This window comes from Gorilla gorilla, chromosome 2, assembly GCF_029281585.2.
Source record: "Gorilla gorilla gorilla isolate KB3781 chromosome 2, NHGRI_mGorGor1-v2.1_pri, whole genome shotgun sequence".
Lineage (NCBI taxonomy): Eukaryota > Metazoa > Chordata > Mammalia > Primates > Hominidae > Gorilla > Gorilla gorilla.
The window spans coordinates 194,615,581-194,634,585 of record NC_086017.1 but is presented as its reverse complement, the minus strand read 5'-3'; the positions used below and the strand labels follow the sequence as shown (position 1 = coordinate 194,634,585).

Genomic DNA, 19,005 nt, shown 5'->3' with positions numbered 1-19,005 from the left:
AGAGGACAGACATGGTGCAGAGACAGAGTGAGCTTTATTTGTTGTTGATTTCCCTATTCTGGTAATCCCTTGCCTCAAAAAATCCCAAATATCTTTTACTTTCTAGGCAGAAATTAGCAAGTTTCTTTCTGAAGCGATTGTACTCAGTTTCCTTATAAGTGTCAATTCTTAAGAAAATAAGAGAAGATTGCTGTGGGCTTCCAAATATCTATTTAACCCACTGATTTCTGTTGACTCTGGGTTACTTGCTATGAAGTCTCAGACAGAGAAAACTGGGGTCATATTCAGGCTTCACAGCATCATAAGGGACAGAAGTTTATAGGTTGTTGAAATAACTTTGTGGTTTGTAAAAATTATTTATTTATTTATTTATTTGAGATGGAGTTTCCCTCTTGTTGCCCAGGCTGGAGTACAATGGCGCAATCTTGGTTCACCGCAACCTCTGCCTTCTGGGTTCAAGCAATTCTCCTGCCTCAGCCTCCCGAGTAGCTGGGATTACATGTGCCACCACGCCTGGCTAATTTTTTTTGTATTTTTAGTAGAGAGGGGGTTTCACCATGTTGGCCAGGCTGGTCTCGAACTCCCAACCTCAGGTGATCCGCCCGCCTCGGCCTCCCAAAGTGCTGGGATTACAGGCATGAGCCACCACACCCGGCAAAAAATTATTTATTCTTTTGAATGGATAAAACATACTCCCATTCTAAATTCAGAAATCCGGAAGGGAAGCAATGACACTGCCTGTTTGCAGAGTCCTGCTGTTCTTCATATTCCATGCATATAGCAGTCTCTATATGCATATCACTCCCACTCAGGCTTCCATTTTTTCTAACACAGCGTAGGCACACTATACATCCTGTTTCGCATCTTACTGGTTTTACTTCACATTCTATTTTGGGCATTGCCACAGGTCTGCGTGTGGAAACTACCTTGTTCTTCTCAATGGCAGCATAATATTGTTGGGGTCACATTAGATGTGAAACATGTCCAGTTATTGCTAATGATCTCTTATAAGGCAGAGTGGCAGAGTAGAAAGAACACGGGCAAGCAGACCTGGGTTTAAACCCTGGGTCAGTCACTTATTTGCTATGTGGCTGTGGACCAGTTACTTAAATTTTCTGAGATTCAGATTTTTCATTTGTAAAATTAGGCTGATAAACATCCCACCTTCCAGGGAAAGCTATTATGAGGTTAGATGAGATGATGTTTTCAAAGTACAGCATATTTCCGGGAATGGAAGTGTCTTCCCATCAGTTGTGTGGTTTTTACTTTACTTTGGATAGTTTGTGCCTTGGATAAACGGGGCTGACATTGAGCTATGAGAACATTTCCCTAAGGCATTCCTAAATTCTCCCCCCCCTGGTTAGGATTGTAAGAGACCATGTTTAAAAGTGTGTGTGTTTTTTTTTTTTTTTTTTTTTTTAGAGAGTCTCACTCTGTTGCCCAAGCTGGAGTGCAGTGGCGTAATCTCGGCTCACTGCAACCTCCGCCTCCCGGGTTCAAGTGATTCTCCTGCCTCAGACTCCCGAGTAGCTGGGATTACAGGCGTGCACCACCATGCCTGGCTAATTTTTGTATTTTTAGTAGAGACGGGGTTTCACCATGTTGGTCAGGCTGGTCTTGAACTCCTGACCTTGTGATCCACCTGCCTTGGCCTCCCAAAGTGCTGGGATTACAGGTGTGAACCACCATGCCCGGCCAAAAGTTTTTTTTATCATGTTCATATGATACATGATTAGAATGATGAAATGAATCGGTGCTTTATTTTAATTAACTCAGAGTTATAGGTAGAGAAAAGTGTGCCAGTGATGGCATTTTATCTGGTCCTTTTAGAACATCTGCAGAAGTCAGTACCACCTCTGTGGGACTGAAATGAACAGGAATCAGATTATCTCGGTGCTTCCCGCCCCACCCAGTAATAAACGCTTCTTAATTTTCACACCATCGGTGTGACTCAGCTGCTCTTAGTGTCTTCCTGTTACCCACCAATTGCTTCTCTCCCAGAATTTCCTGGTCCAGGAAGAGACAATCTGATGACCAAACCAATCAGCTCTATCACTGTTTGGGAAGAGTTTTTCCTACCAGGCCAGGCAACGTCATGAGCTGCTGGCCAGTTTACAGCGTGGGTGCCTTGGGTTTACAGACCAATCAGTGATGCCATGAAACAGGACAGTTTCTTTTAGGAGGAAACTTTGGGTGTGGCAGGTACTGATTGATCTGCCCACTAGAAGAACTTTGCAATCATCTGGCCGTAATGCATTGGCCAATCATGAGGAGAAACACATTTTCCCCAACTAGTTTTTGGAAAGGTAAAAGTAAGAGAAGCATCTAAGAGGAAAGGCCTAAGGGACCTGTTCTCACATGAGGTGGGATCTTTGAAATGAATGCCACCCAGTAGGGGCTCTAGAGAAGCCAAGGGCCTCCCTTTCCTTAACTGGACCTTCAGGCTTCTGAGTCGTAGGTAAGCAAGCCAGCCCCAAACTATGGACCTGGGACAATGACTGTAAGGACTTGGCAGAATTTTTCCATCTTGAAGGAGAATGATTTCTCAATCAGGGCACTGCCATGTTTGTTTGAGAAGTTTGCCATGTCTGTTACTTTCATTTTTATTATTAAAAACTCATGAGGCTGGGCACAGTGGCTCACGCCTGTAATCTCAGCACTTTGGGAGGCCGAGGCGGGTGCATCACCTGATGTCAGGAGTTCCAGACCAGCCTGGCCAACATGATGAAACCCCGTCTCTACTAAACATACAAAAAATTAGCCAGGTGTGGTGGTGGGCGCCTGTAATCCCAGCTACTCAGGAGGCTGAGGCAGGAGAATCTCTTGAACCTGGAAGGGGGAGGTTGCAGTGAGCTGAGATCACGCCACTGCACTCCAGCCTGGGCGACAGAGTGAAACTCCATTTAAAACAAAACAAAACAAAACACCTCATGAAATGTAGCCAAATACCACCTGTACCCCAAAAACTTATGAAAAAAAAAACAAACAAACAACAATTCATGGGAAAAAAAACCAACTCATGAAAGAGTAAGGGATTGGGAGCTTATCTGCAGGCAGCAAGAAGATGTGAGGTCAGGGAGACCATCCTCACCCTGCATTTGGTCTGGGATGTAAGGATCCCTACGGTACATAACAGTTGGTTAGAAGCAGCAATTTAGGAGAAGAAAACCAGGCTAAGTCCTGTGGCCAAAGTGAGGAAAAAGGGGGATGCTGGAGTGGAAGCTTGGTCATCTGGCCTGGGCCTGAGAAGAGCCCATGAGGGGCTCCCACAGAACCTTCTGGGGCAGTGACATGGTGGCAGTTAGAGGAGACATTGGTGAAGGTCCAGTGTTGCTTATTTCCCTAGGATTGCCTTTGTTTACAATAGGATGAATGCGCATGAGGCTAATGCGGATGAGACAGCCGTGTGGTCAGTGGCTGACTTGATGGCCTGGGTTGGCTCCTTGGCTTATCCAATGCCTGGGACATAGCGGGCATGCTATGAATATTGGTGGAATACATGAATATGTGAATAAATGCACTAATGAGTGTGTCACTCTTGTTCATTACTAGCTGGATGTAAGGACTTCTCAAAAACTGCTCAAGAAGCCAGGCGCGGTGGCTCACGCCTGTAATCCCAGCACTTTGGGAGGCTGAGGCAGGCGGATCACGGGGTTAGGAGATCGAGACCATCCTGGCCAACATGGTGAAACCCCGTCTCTACTAAAAATAGAAAAATTAGCTGGGCGTGGTGGCGTGCGACTGTAGTCCCAGCTACTCAGAAGGGAATCGATTGAACCTAGGAGGTGGAAGTTACAGTGAGCCGAGATCGCACCACTGCACTCCAGCCTGGTGACAGAGTGAGACTCCATCTCAAAACAAAAACCAAAAAAACAAACAAACAAAAAAAAAACTGCTCAAGACTCCAACAGAAATTACTTGGTCTCCTTCCAGGCGACACTAAGAAGCCCAATCCTGGCTCTTGGAAATGGTGTGGGCCAAGAGAGGAGGAAATATTTCACAGGCTAATACTAATAATTGCTTCATTTTATAGGTGCCTGATGAAGTGCCAGGCACCTACTATGATATACTATGTACACACATGAATTTCTGTTGTCATGGACAGAGACTCACAGATTATATCTATTCAACACCATAGAAGCCAGTCAATCTAGGCAAGAAAACCAGCTGGATTATTTCCTTGCTATCATCTACATAAAATCAGCCTGTTGACTATTTGATGCACTCCCTCTCACACTTACATTTGGTCAACCAGTGTTGCTGTGTGGCTACTGTAAGCATTAAGCAATCAGGGTTAGTCTACTGGGTCCACATGACAGCCACAGTGGCCCTTTTCAGAGCATTCACCACGTAGCAACTTTTTTTTTTTTGAGACAGAGTCTTGCTCTGTTGCCCAGGCTGGAGTGCAGTGGTGCCATCTTGGCTCACCACAACCTCTGCCTCCTGGGTTCAAGCGATTCTCCTGCCTCAGCCTCCTGAGTAGCTGGGATTACAGGCATGTGCCACCACACCCAGCTAATTTTTGCATTTTTATTAGAGACAGGGTTTCACCATGTTGGCCAGGCTGGTCTCGAACTCCTGACCTCAGGTGATCCACCTGGCTTGGCCTCCCAAAGTGCTGGGATTACAGGCCTGAGCCACCGTGCCCAGCCGGTAGCAGCTATTTTGCCTGAACTACATTGTTTAAAGTCATGTAAGTCTGGCCAGGCACAGTGGCTCACGCCTGTAATCCCAGCGCTTTGGGAGGTGGAGGCGGGCAGATCACCTGAGGTCAGGAGTTCGAGACCAGCCTAACTAACATGGTGAAACCCCTGTCTCTACTAAAAATACAAAAATTAGCCAGGTGTAGTGGCGGGTGTCTGTACTTCCAGCTACTTGGGAGGCTGAGGCAGGAGAATCGCTTGAACCCGGGAGGCAGAGGTTGCAGTGAGCTGAGATCGCACCATTGCACTCCAGCCTGGACGACAGAGTGAGACTCCATCTCAAAAAAAAAAAAAAAAAAAAAATCAGGTAGGTCTTTTTACCCTCAATGTGTAGATGAGGGGCATAAAATTCAGCAATGTTAAGGAAACGCTCAAGTCTTCACAGCTAGTAAGAGGGGAGCCTGGATTTGACTCCTGTGGTCCTGTGCGTAGCCTGTGCGTTCTCCACTGCACATGCTCTGTCCATGCCTCAGAGTGACGCCTGAAACAAGCCATCACCCTGAAGGCAGCTAGGGCCTCCGGGGAGGGTGTCCTCAGGCAGGACTGCCCAGTGCAATGTTCTGAGAACCAGCAGTGCTCTGTGCAAGTGTGTCGGGGGCAAGACTGGCCCAGCACCCTCTGGGGAACCTTGGATGCCTGGGGCCACCTGTAGGGGAAAGAAAGAGATCAGACTGTTACTGTGTGTATGTGGAATGAAGAAGACATAAGAAACTCCATTTTGTTCTGTACTACAAAAAATTCTTCTGCCTTGAGATGCTGTTAATCTGTAACCCCAGCCCCAACCCTGTGCCCGCAGAAACATGTGCTGTGTTGACTCAAGGTTTAATGGATTTAGGGCTGTGCAGGAGGTGCTTTGTTAAAAATGTGTTTGCAGGCAGTATGCTTGGTAAAAGTCATCGCCATTCTCCAGTCTCGAGAGTACCCAGGGACAGAATGCACTGAGGAAGGTCACAGGGACCTCTGCCCAAGAAAGCCTGGGTATTGTCCAAGGTTTCTCCCCACTGAGACAGCCTGAGATATGGCCTCGTGGGAAGGGAAAGACCTAACCGTCCCCCAGCCCGACACCCGCAAAGGGTCTGTGCTGAGGAGGATTAATGAAAGAGGAAGGCCTCTTTGCAGTTGAGATAAGAGGAAGGCATCTGTCTTCTGCTCGTCCCTGGAAATGGAATGTCTCGGTGTAAAACCCGATCGCACATTCTATTTACTGAGATAGGAGAAAACTGCCTTATGGCTGGAGGTGAGACATGCTGGTGGCAATACTGCTCTTTACTACACTGAGATGTTTGTGTAAACTCAAACATAAATCTGGCCTATGTGACATCAAGGCACAGCACCTTTCCTTAAACTTATTTATGACACAGAGACCTTTGCTCACACATTTTCCTGCTGACCCTCTCCCCACCATTACCCTATAGTCCTGCCACATCCCCCTCACCGAGATAGTAAAGATAGTGATCAATAAATACTAAGGAAACTCAGAGACCAGTGTCGGCGCGGGTCCTCCGTATGCTGAGCGCCGGTCCCCTGGGCCCACTGTTCTCTCTCTATACTTTGTCTCTGTGTCTTATTTCTTTTCTCAGTCTCTCGTCCCACCTGATGAGAAATACCCACAGGTGTGGAGGAGCTGGCCCCCTTCACCACCAAGCATCCCCAGAATGAGTCTGCTGCTGGCCATTTAACATCTCTTTTGTCTTTATATTTCTCGGTGTTTGATCTCAATTGTTTATGCTTTTATTTTTAGGTATAACTTGCATTTAGTAAAATGTACACTTCTTAAAGTGCTTCCAGCTTGATGATTTTTCACATGTGTATTTCACCATGCAACCACCAGTCAGATCAACATTGACAACAGCCCTGGCATCCCAGAACTCTCCTTCACAGCCTCCCTAGCCAGTCCTTTCCCATGCTAACTACTGCTCTAGCATCTGTTGCCATGGGTTAGTTTTGCCTGCTTTTGAATTTCATATTGTTCTTTTTGAGTCCTAACTAGTATAGAGGGTCTGAATCTTAGGCTACAAACTGAAGTGTGCCAAAAACAATGTGATTTAACCTATTATTTTTCTGTTTTCTTGTTTTTGTTTTTTTTTTTTTTTTTGAGATAGGGTTTTGGTGTGTCACCTAGGCTGGAGTGCAGTGGCACAATCATAGCTCACTGCAGCCTTGAACTCCCAGGCTCAAGAGATTTTCCTACCTTGGCCTCTCAAGTAGCTGGGAATATAGCCATGCACCACTATGCCCGGCTTTTTATTATTATTATTATTATTATTATTATTATTATTTTTAGAGACAAAGTCTCGCTCTGTTGCCCAGGCTGGTCTCGAACTCCTTGCCTCAAGCAATCCTCCTGCCTCAGCCTCCCAAAGTGCTGGAATTACAGGCATGAGCACTGTGGTCGTCCAAACCTGTTATTTATCTATCATTGAACTTAATTTCTATCCTGAGTTCTCATTCTACCAGTGGCAGAAATCATAGGTAGTGACACAGGAAAGTTTAATCAATTCAGGATTCGGGTTGCTTGTATAGTTCCAGGAAACATTTATACAGTGCCAGGGCATTGAAAAAAGAGGCATCTGTCCTGGGCTTACCATGGTCATTTGCATTATTGGTCCATGTGGCACCCACTGGAGCACCTGTGTTCCTATCAGTCTCTCTCTGATTTTTCATTCCTTTCTCACTGACATCAGCAAGTCCCCAGTCCTACCTGATTCTGGTCATCGGTCCTTGCAGGTCACTTTGCATTCTCTCTGTCCTGTTTGCAAAGCCTCTTCAGGTCTGGCAATCCTCTCAGCTACATCTGTGCCCCTCTTAAGACACAAGACACTTCCATTCCCTCTCCTTTACAAATCCAGAGCTACAGGGGACGTGGAGCAACTGCCACAGGGCCCCTTTGTCTGGAAACAATACACTCTCATCTCATCTGCTGCTGCCATACCGGACTGCTGCTTTTCTGCTTTCAGCTCTGCTATCAAGGCACATGTTCTTTTGTTCTCAGATTCACAACCTATAAGGGACATTTAGCATCCCCCTCACTCTGGAGATTTGGCCTGGGATGGGAAGCAAGGCATCATCTCGGGAACCCACCCCTGCTTCTCACTCTGTTGTTAGACAATCTCTTTCTTGTCCCTCTTCCTTGCCTGGGAATCTTTATTGCCTCCAGGGTGGGAAAAGCTGACTCTTGCTTTGTCATCCATTCTCTCACGTCTCCTGTTTTGGTATAAACTTTGTACCCAGACTCTTTAGGACTCTGGCTTTTGAGGCTGGAAGGGCTAGGTTCTTACCACTAACTGGTATTTCTTTCAAAACCACTTCTCTAGTTTAAGTTCTGAAAGTCTATTTAGAAACTCAAAAGCCAAGAATTATCTTCTTTTGCCTGCTCTATCACCCCTTCCCTGAGTAAGCCTGTGCTCGGTTGCTGCCTATAGGTTGTAAAATACAGGAAGTGGGGTGTGGGGTTTTTAATTGTAATGAAAATCTGTATCGCTACCAGATTCTGACTTTAACTGCTCCCTAACTACCACAAATTCCTAAGCATGTTCTAAGTGCAAGGTGTTTTGTGAGAAGCTGTCAGGAGAATATAAAGATTAAAAATATGGAGTACAGATCACATTTTTGTAGCAATTTTGTCCCCTACATATCCCATTTGATGTTGACCATGTCTTTGTGGGTGAGCAGGCTAGGTAGAACCCTCACTGTGAGCCTGCGAGGTGAGTTTTATGTTCTTAGCACTTTCCAGATGAGAAAACTAGCTGAGAGAGAGAGAGTGTTCAGCTCATCAAGTGGTGGAGCTATGGGTGGAATTTTCAAGTAAACCCAGAACTTCCAACTCCATATATCCACTTCCCTCCACTATCCCTGAAAGATTCTCAATGAGCCTCCAGGCCATTGGGCAAACCAAGTAGAGCCCAAGGCAGAAAGGAGGGGACATTGAATTGGACCTCATAGGATGGTGGCAGTAGGATTGGGAGAAAAGTATTCCAGGCAGAGAGAACCTGGAAGTGGACTTGTTTCAGCCTTCTCTACCCACCACCCCACCTATTGCAGCTGCCTGTGTTCATGGGGCTGCTTCTCAGCACTTGTCTTCTGCTTCCATTCCTGCTCCTGTGCCCTACGCACACACACACAAACCACACCCTGAGCATCAGTCATGTCCGAGATGCAATCATTCTACTTAATCTTTACAACAGTGTTTCTCCCTGGTCCTTACCTCATCGCTGGGCTGAATCACTGAGCCCCAGCCATGCCACTTGCCCCTTGAATATGTGGGTCACATGTATTGCCTGTTGTGCCCTGCTAGCCTGCTGGGGCCACCACCGTCTTCTCTGGAAACTCAGGGGCTGTTTGCTGATTGAATCTTGACTAAGCTTGCCACACTGCTGGTCTTTTCCCCAGTCCACTTCCACGGTTGCCTCAGTCCCCCCACACCTGCCCTGCCTTAGTGAGCAGGTCTTTTGCAGGTCTTAGTTCCTTCCCTTTCTGCCCACTCCATAAGGCTTCCAGGAACCAGCAGGTTTCTCAGCCAAGTCTAGAGCAAGGACTGAAAGGAGGGGCTAGAGGGAGCAGAGAATATCCCTCCTGGGGGACTGTGAGACATACTGCCATGGGATTGGAGCTGGAGCATCGCTCGGGAGAGGGGAAGAGAGGTGAGGATGGAAGATTAGAATCAATGGTAATTCACAAATTTTTAGCATGAAGACCCCTTTTAAACACCAACACAGACCTCACAGGAGAGGAACTTTACTTTTAGTGTCTATTGCTGGAGAAGAAAAGTTTTGACAAAAAATTTACAATTGTCTGGGCACAGTGGCTCACACCTATAATCCCAGCACTTTGGGAAGCCAAGGCAGGCAGATCACTTGAAGCCAGGAGTTCGAGACCAGCCTGGCCAACATGGCAAAACCCTGTGTCTACTAAAAATATTATATAAAAATTAGCTGGGCGTGGTGGTGCGAGCCTGTAATCCCATCTACTTGGGAGGCTGAGGCACGAGAATCACTTGAACCCGGGAGGTGAAGGTTGCATTGAGTTGAGATCACACCATGCACTCCAGCCTGGGTGACAGCATGAGACTCTGTCTCAAAAAACAACAACAAAAATTACAATGAATTCAGAAATACTTTGAAATAAATTTAAATGTTATTAATCTCATCACACCTTCACACATGCTGATTTGTCGGAGCTGAAGGTAAGAATATCAATGTCTTTATAGACCCTTTGCAATAACGCCAAGGCCACTTGGACACCATGGTCAACAGAATTGCTGATGTGGACTAAAATAGGACTTCAGTGATTCTGAAGTGGATTTGAAGGCACCTTGAGGGAGACATGGAGTCACATGGGTGAAGTCCCCTAGGACCTCAGATTTTGGAGAACATCATGGGGAAGCAGAGGAGGGGCAGTGGAGATAAGGAACAGGCAGTGCTTTCTCTTGGAGGCAGACACTTCTTGTGGGAACTGCAGCCACGTCTCAAGTGGTTTCTTTGATTGTATTTTTAGTCTCCTCATTTGAGAGTCAGGTGGCTGGCTGCAACCTTTTGCTCACATGTCCCCCCAAACAGGAAGCTGGCTGTCTTTTGCCATTATCTGTCATCTCTCAGCTCTGACAAACAAGTTCATGTGTCATCGGGACAGGCCGAGACAGAAAATTTACCCTGAAGTCTTGAATAATCTTGAATGTGAAGAAGCAAAAGCATATTTAAAAGAAACCCATTTCTGGTTCCCATGATTGCCCTGCACATCATCAGTTTCCCAGCCATTGGTTGGGATCATGTGATGTTGCCCTACACCCCTCACACTAAAAGTGTTTATTGAAGTATATTTTGGAGGAACTTAGGCAACTTGGAGATCCCCCACCTGCCTCTGTCCTCATAAAGCCTCTTCAGACTCTCCTGGCATTTTGTTAGCTCAACAATGCAACAAGTTACAAAGGCACCACGATGCTGACTGGAGCATCAACTGTACTGCCTCCTAGCAGTGTGAACTTGCATCGCTCTTTGAATTCTCTATTTGCTCCTTTACTTTGTGCTAGATGCTGCTAGAAATAAATACCCAAGTATGACCTAGAAGCTGCTTTGAGATGCTTGTCTCAACTGACCTTAGTACTCTGGGTGCTCCACAAAAGGGGAAAGCAAGGTGCCCAGTGGAGCACAGTGGAGGGAGGGATTCCATGTTGGGGAATAGGAGAAGCCATCAAGGAAGAAGTAGCTTTTAAGAATGAACTTCATGAATAGGTAGGATTTCTCTACAATTCTTCTTTTCCTTTTTATTTTTAGTTTTTTAGAGACAGAGTCTTGCTCCGTCACCCAGGCTAGAGTACAGTGGTGTGATCATGGCTCACTGCAAACTTGAACTCCAAGGCTCAAGCAATCCTCCCTCCTCAGCTTCCCAAGTAGCTGGGACTATAGGCATGCAACACCGCAACAGACTAATTTTTACATTTTTTGTAAAGACGAGGTCTCACTATGTTGCTCAGGCTGGTCTTGAAATCCTGGGCTCAATCGATTCTCCTACCTTGGCCTCCCAAAGTGCTGGGATTATAGGCTTAAGCCATTGTGCCCAGCCCTTAAACAATTATTGACCCAGAATTTTAAATGTCCAGAGGTGGGGTTCCAAGCACAGTCTAATCAGGACTCTGGCTGTCTTCCTCTCTGGATCTTTTGACTTAGCTCTCTCTCTTGTGTTGGTTTTGTACTTAGGTGGAGGGATACCAGGGAGTAACTCACCTGTCCCCCGCCAACTAAGTTCCCAGAAAAATGCCACATGTGCAAATGTTCACATACTATTGTAGGGGTTCACAGACTTTCTGGATCGATCCATTGATCCCAGATGTAATAACTCTGAATCAAGAAAATAGCCCTGGCCGGGCATGGTGGCTCATGCCTGTAATCCCAGCACTTTGGGAGGCCGAGGTGGGCAGATCACTTGAGGTTAGGAGTTCGAGACCAGAATGGCCAACATGGTGAAACCCCATCTGTACTAAAATACAAAAAAATTAGCCAGGTGTAGTGGCGTGCCCCTGTAGTCCCAGCTGCTTTGGAGGCTGAGGCAGGAGAATCACTTGAACCTGGGAGGCAGAAGATGCAATGAGCCGAGATTGTGCCACTGTACTCCAGCCTGGGCAACAAGAGAGAGACTCCATCTAAAAAAAAAAAAAAAAAAAATTAAATTAAATTAAAAAAAAGAAAGAAAACAGCCCTGTATGGATAGAGTCATGGCTATAATATTTATGTCTTCCTTCTTCTTGAGGTAAACTTACAGGGGGATTTCTCTGTTGAAAATGGGGTGAGCTATCCTGAGTCTTTCCTTAAAAAGTTGGGTTCTGGAGTCGGGCTTGTCTGGGTGAGGCGCATAGGATCATAACAGATGGTGATGATGAGGAAAGGCAGCTCAGGCCGAGAGATGGCAGGAGCGTGGAAAGGCACTGCAACAGGGAAGCTCCAGGACTGCTTGGAGGAGGTGAGGAGATGGGTGCGATTGTGGCTAGGGTTCTGAAAGGGAGGGTCCTGGTGATGACTGACAGCCAGATTGTGGAAGATTGAAGGGGTGGGAGTAGGACTGTCCTTGGTTTCAGGCAGTGGAGTCCCTGGACTCTGGTGCATAGCATTTATCTCAAGCATCCTTCCACACTCCGTGTTGTATTATTTGGTTAGCATCTGCTGCCTCCACTGGTCTGTCGGCTTCAATGAGCACAGGCGCTTTGTCTCTGCTCACCTCTGTACACCCAGCACTAGTTGGGAGCCTCCTACATAATATTAATAGATGCTCGCAGCCATAAAAAAGGATGAGTTCATGTCCTGTGCAGGGACATGGATGAAGCTGGAAGCCATCATCCTCAGCAAACTAACACAGGAACAGAAAACCAAACACCGCTTGTTCTCACTCATAAGTGGGAGTTGAACAATGAGAACACGTGGACACAGGGAGGGGAAGATCACACACTGGGGCCTGTCGGGTGGTGGAGGGGAAGGGGAGAAAGAGTATTAGGACAAATACCTAATGCATGCAGGGCTTAAAACCTAGATGACAGGTTGATAGGTGCAGCAAACCATGGCACATGTATACCTGTGTAACAAACCTGCACATTCTGCACGAGTATCCCAGAATTTAAAGTAAAATAAAAAAAAAGAAATACATGCTCAATTCACATTCGGTCCATACACAGATAGCTGGATGGATGAATTGCCAGGTGGAGTGAAGATCAATGCTTCTTCTAACAAATGTGAGCTTCAGTACTTGATTTGATTTTCCTCTGTGGTTTCCTTCTTTGCTCATCAACAGCCACCAAGCAGGAATAGGAACTGGCATCTTGTTGGCTAGTCCTTCCTGTGTCGGGGCAAATCAGGTCATCTGAGCTACCCAGTGACGTGTGCAAATGACGTTTGGCATCTGCCAAGCCTTTTTCCCCCCACACACATTTTGTGACCTGAAGCAGCTTGAAATAGTATAAAAAACATGCATTTTTGGAATCAGAGATGACTGGTCCAAACTTTGCTTCTATCTTTTATTAACTGTAAGCCTCTGAGGAAATTACTTCTCTGAATCTGGTTTCCTCAGGGATGATAATAAATACCCTTTTCATGGCATTGTGGTGAGGATTGAGTAACTCTTACAGTTAGTATGTAGAGTCTGGCCTATAGTAAGTGCTCTTTTAGTGTTTACCTTTTATTTTCTCATTGTGTCCTTTAAAAATCACAATAATGTGTTTATTTTACGTATTTTTTCCTGAGTTTATAATGTTCATGCTCAGTATAGTAAAGTTGTCATACAACAAACTCTAAAAAAATTAATAACTTTATCTATAACCACTGCTAACATTTTGTATGTTACCTTCTAGTATTTTCTCTATAAATGAGAAAGTTGGTCTATTTTAGGTAGGTATTTCTTACACACAATTGGAGAGGATAGGAAGTGGTGAAGAGGGTAAAGTAATTCTCCCTTTCTTCCCTGAAATTGGATGGGAATTACAGTGTGAGCCACTGTGCCTGGCCTCTATGACTTTATTTTATATATATATATATATATATATATTTATTTATTTATTTATAAAAATAGGATCATAGTCCCGGCGTGGTGGCTCACGCCTGTAATGCCAACACTTTGGGAGGCCAAGGTGGGTGGATCACCTGAGGTCAGGAGTTCGAGACCAGCCTGATCAACATAGAGAAACCTCATCTCTATTAAAAATACAAAATTACCTGGGTGTGGTGGCACATGTTTGTAATCCCAGCTACTTGGGAGGCTGAGTCAGGGGAACCTCTTGAACCCGGGAGGCGGAGGCTGTGGTGAGCCAAGATCATACCATTGCACTCCAGCCTGGGCAACAAAAGCAAAACTCTGTCTCAAAAAAAAAAAAAGATCATAATGTACATAATATGATTTGTGAAGTGCTTTTCTCATTTTATCTGCAAATATTTCAGTTATGTCTAAAAGATAACGATTCTTCTTAAACATAAACATGAAACTATTATTGCACCTAAAATGAATAATAATTGTTTCATTATCACCAATAGAGACAACTACTGTTATCAGGTCTTATGTGGCCTCCCAGAGATAGTCTAAGTTCCTAGAGATATCTACTTAATTTTCCTCTCCTCTTCCCCTCACGCAAATGCTGGCATGGTGATCGTGGTATTTTGCACTGGGAGCTACCATTTAAGTGAGTTTCCTTTCAGCTCTCATAGATGTCTCTGTGAACAGGGCCAGATAGGGTTCTGGTGTCCAGTTCTGAGGACTCACGAGGCTTGGTCTTTGTTGCATATTTTTAGTCTTTGAACTGAAAATCTGCCAACGACTAAACAGGTGTTAGCAGCCTTGTTCTCAACTGTTTCCATGGTTGCTCATGCAAAGAGCAGAGCTGCCGGCAGTTGAGACCAGCAGACATGGGGTTCTGAGGCAGAATTCAGGCCTTCTGCAACTTTGCATTGTGTAGGGAAAAGAGAGATCAGACTGTTACTGTGTCTATGTAGAAAGGGAAGACATAAGAAACTCCATTTTGACCTGTACCCTGAAAAATTTCTTTGCCCTGAGATGCTGTTAATCTGTAACTGCCCCAAACTCTTTGCCCCAACCTTAAGCTCACAAAAACATGTGTTGTATGGAATCAAGGTTTAAGGGATCTAGGGCTGTGCAGGATGTGCCTTGTTAACAAAATGTTTACAGGCAGTATGCTCGGTCAAAGTCATCGCCATTCTCCAGTCTCAATAAACCAGGGGCACAATGCACTGCAGAAAGCCGCAGGGACCTCTGCCCTGGAAAGCCGGGTATTGTCCAAGGTCTTTCCCCATGTGATAGTCTGAAATATGGCCTCGTGGGATGGGAAAGACCTGACCGTCCCCCAGCCCGACACCCGTGAAGGGTCTGTGCTGAGGAGGATTAGTAAAAGAGGAAAGTCCCTTGCAGTTGAGATAGAGGAAGGCCACTGTCTCCTGCCTGCCCCTGGGAACTGAATGTCTCAGTATAAAACCCGATTGTACATTTATTCAGTTCTGAGGTAGGAGAAAAACCGCCCTGTGGCGGGAGGCGAGACATGTTGGCAGCAATGCTGCTTTACTATTCTTTATTCCACTGAGATGTTTGGGTGGAGAGAAGCAAAAATCTGGCCTACGTGCACGTCCAGGCATAGTACCTCCCCTTGAACTTATTTGTGACACAGATTCCTTTGCTCACGTGTTTTCTTGCTGACCTTCTCCCCACTATCACCCTGCTCTCCTACTGCATTCCTTTTATTGAGATAGTGAAAATAGTAATCAATAAATACTGAGGGAACTCAGAGACTGGTGCCGGTGAGGGTCCTCCGTATGCTGAGCGCTGGTCCCCTGGGCCCACTGTTCTTTCTCTGTACTTTGCCTCTGTGTCTTATTTCTTTTCTCAGTCTCTCGTCCCACCTGACGAGAAATAGCCACAGGTGTAGAGGGGCTGGCCCCCTTCAGCATTGACCCTCGGAGAAATGCTTTATTTATTTATTTATTTATTTATTTTGAGATGGAGTTTTGCTCTTGTTGCCCGGGCTAGAGTGCAATGACACGATATCAGCTAACCGCAACCTCCGCCTCCCAGGTTCAAGCAATTCTCCTGCTGCAGCCTCCTGAGTAGCTGGGATTACAGGCATGCGCCACCACGCCTGGCTAATTTTGTATTTTTAGTAGAGACAGGGTATCTCCATGTTGGTCAGGCTGGTCTCCAACTCCCGATCTCAGGTGATCTGCATGCCTCGGCCTCCCAAAGTGCTGGGATTACAGGCGTGAGCCACCGCGCCCGGCCTAAAAAAATCCTTTTTAAACTGACAATCCTACGTGATCTGACACAGAAAGATAATATTTTGCAATAGAGGTTGATCCAAAAAGTCAGGGATGTGTTCCCTGGAATGCTCTGGAGTAAAGTCCAGAGCCTAGGTCACCTTGGTCCACTCTTAGAACCAGTCCTGCCCCACCATCAACCTTCAGGCTCGATAGCCCCGCTCCCCACAGCTCCTGCCAACCCTCCCCAGTCAGGTCTGTCCTGTCCCTACTCTCACCAGGACCTGCCTTCAGAAGGCCTCCCCCACCCCCACCAGGTCTTGCCCCCTCAGCCTCCCCTTTCCTCTCCCCCCATTAATCGATCAACCCGTGGGCACCAAGAACTTGACCCTATAAGGAGTCCAGTAGACAGGGAAGGGAGCTAGGAGGTTGAACTTGCTCAAAGCTAAGCTCCAGAGAACAACAAATAAGAATGAACCAATGCATTTGAGACATGTCATCTGTAAAATGGATATTACAAAATATAATGGATATAACAGTGCTTTGTCATCTGTAAAGTGCCCTACAAGCACAAGGGACTTGAATTTTTATGAGGATGGTGATAACTTAAAAATGGGACCTGAGAGCCAATCAATAATTTTACAAATTAATTTTTTAATGACAAAAGCGGTACGTATTCATTTTAAAGGATATATAAATAAATAAAACATATAAATAAACAAAAACAGAAAAATTCTCATAGTCTTCTTAGAGTGTCATACCTTCTATTATTTATATAGTATATTCCCCGTCCATCCCATGAGACCTGTTTCTGTGGGAGAACTATGGTTCCCTTGATGACAAATTTTGCCATGTGACTTACTCTGGACGGTTTTGTGTAAATGGATATAGCATGCGCCCCCTCTGAGCAGAAGCTTTAAAAGCTTTTGTGTGCTTCTGCCATCTTTTTCCCCTTCTGTCGTGGGACCAGCATGTCTCAGGTAAGGGCTTTCCATCTTCCTGAAGCCCCTGGAATGAAGAGCCCTGTGAAGAACACGTAGTGGGCCGGGCGCAGTGGCTCACGCCTGTAATCCCAGCACTTTGGGAGGCCGAGGCGGGTGGATCACGAGGTCAGGAGATCGAGACCATCCTGGCTAACACGGTGAAACCCCGTCTCTACTAAAAATACTAAAAAAATTAGCCGGGCGTGGTGGCGGGCGCCTGTAGTCCCAGTTACTCGGGAGGCTGAGGCAGGAGAATGGCGTGAACCCAGGAGGCGGAGCTTGCAGTGAGCCGAGATCGCGCCACTGCACTCCAGTCTGGGCGACTCGCTCTCAAAAAAAAAAAAAAAAAAAAAAAAGAACACATAGTGGGTGAGAGAGGAACATTTATTGTAAGCCCCTGAGACGTGGGGGTTGTTTGCTGCTGCAGCAGAATTTGCCTTAAGATACCTGATAACCCAAAGAGATAACAACCATTAATATTTTGACCTACATCCTTTCATCTTCTTTCTATGACTTTATTCTGTGTGTGTTTTCTTTATAAAAATAAGGTCACAATGTACATATGATTTGTGATGTGCTTTTCTCATTTTATCTGCAAATATTTCACTTATAGCTCTAAAAAATAAGGATTCTTCTTCAACATAAACATGAAACCATTATTGCACCTAAAATGAATCATAATTGTTTCATTAGCACCAAATATTAGTCATTGTAAACATTTTTCCAACTTTAGAAAATATATATTGTTTAAATCAGGAATCCAAATAAGATCCATACTTTGCAATTGGTCAATGTGTCTTAAATGTCTGTTTATCTTTAGGTTCTCCCTCTCCTTCTCTCTCTCTTTTATCCCCTTGTAATGTATTTGTTGAAGAAACTGAACAAGTTGTTCTGTAGAGTTTTCCACAGTCTGTATTTTGCTGATCATGTTCCCATGACGTCTTTAGCAGGTTCCTCTTTCCCTGTATTTCCCGTAAATTGCTGATTAAATGTAGAGGCTTAATCAGGTCCAATGAACAGATTTTAAAACTTAATACATTATAAACATTTTCTATTTCATTTAATATTTTCTACAACATGTGTTTTAAGTATCTACAGAGCCGTCGACTGTATGAATAAATTATATGTATTTAGCTAGTCCCGTAAGTGTCTCATTGTTTTAAGTCCACTGTATGAATGAATTATATATATTTAGCTCCTCCCGTAAGTATCTCATTGTTTTGTCGACTGTATGAATGAATTATATGTATTTAGCTCATCCCCTAAGTATCTCAATGTTTTAAGTCGACTGTATGAATGCATTGTATGTATTTAGCTCGTCCTGTAAGTATCTCATTGTTTTAAGTGGACTGTATGAATGAATTATATGTATTTAGCTCGTCCTGTACTGTTGGACATTTAGGTTGTTTCCAATTTTTGGCTATTACACACAACTCACTGATAAACCTCCTTGTGGACTCACCATTTTCTGGCCTCCTTTCCACCCTTTCTATTTCATCAGTTCCTGCGGATGGTGGATGCCTGTGCCAGCTTCCTCACTGAAGCCTTGAACCCAGAAAACTGTGTTGGAATACTGAGGCTGGCCGACACACACTCGCTGGACAGTCTAAAGAAGCAGGTTCAGAGTTACATCATTCAAAACTTTGTGCAGATTCTGAACTCTGAGGAGTTCCTTGACCTGCCCGTGGACACTCTGCACTACATCTTGAAGAGTGATGACCTTTACGTGACCGAGGAGGCTCAGGTGTTTGAGACCGTGATGAGCTGGGTCCGGCACAAGCCATCAGAACGACTCTGCTTACTCCCCTATGTCCTCGAGAACGTGCGCTTACCGCTTCTGGACCCGTGGTACTTTGTGGAGACGGTGGAAGCAGATCCTCTCATCAGGCAGTGCCCAGAGGTCTTCCCACTGCTCCAGGAAGCCAGGATGTACCACCTTTCTGGCAATGAGGTGAGTAGAAGATAAGAGGTGCTATATTTAACCAGCGAAGTAAGGAGTTAGCTAGGGGCTCACAGAGATGCAAGCGAAGCGGATTCAAAAATCCTTAGGGCATTAAGGAGAAAACAGTCCCCTGTTCATTGCTGAGT

General features: G+C 45.3%; 1 protein-coding gene across 1 annotated transcript in view; it reads left to right on the top strand.

The window, feature by feature from the left end:
* The window catches only part of KLHL6 (kelch like family member 6), a 63,849-nt gene that overhangs the window by 28,284 nt on the left and 16,560 nt on the right, over positions 1-19,005 (top strand). The window contains exon 3 of the mRNA XM_004038081.5: positions 18,419-18,868. Coding sequence (XP_004038129.2) covers positions 18,419-18,868 — 450 coding nt within the window. The remainder of the gene's footprint in view (positions 1-18,418; positions 18,869-19,005) is intronic.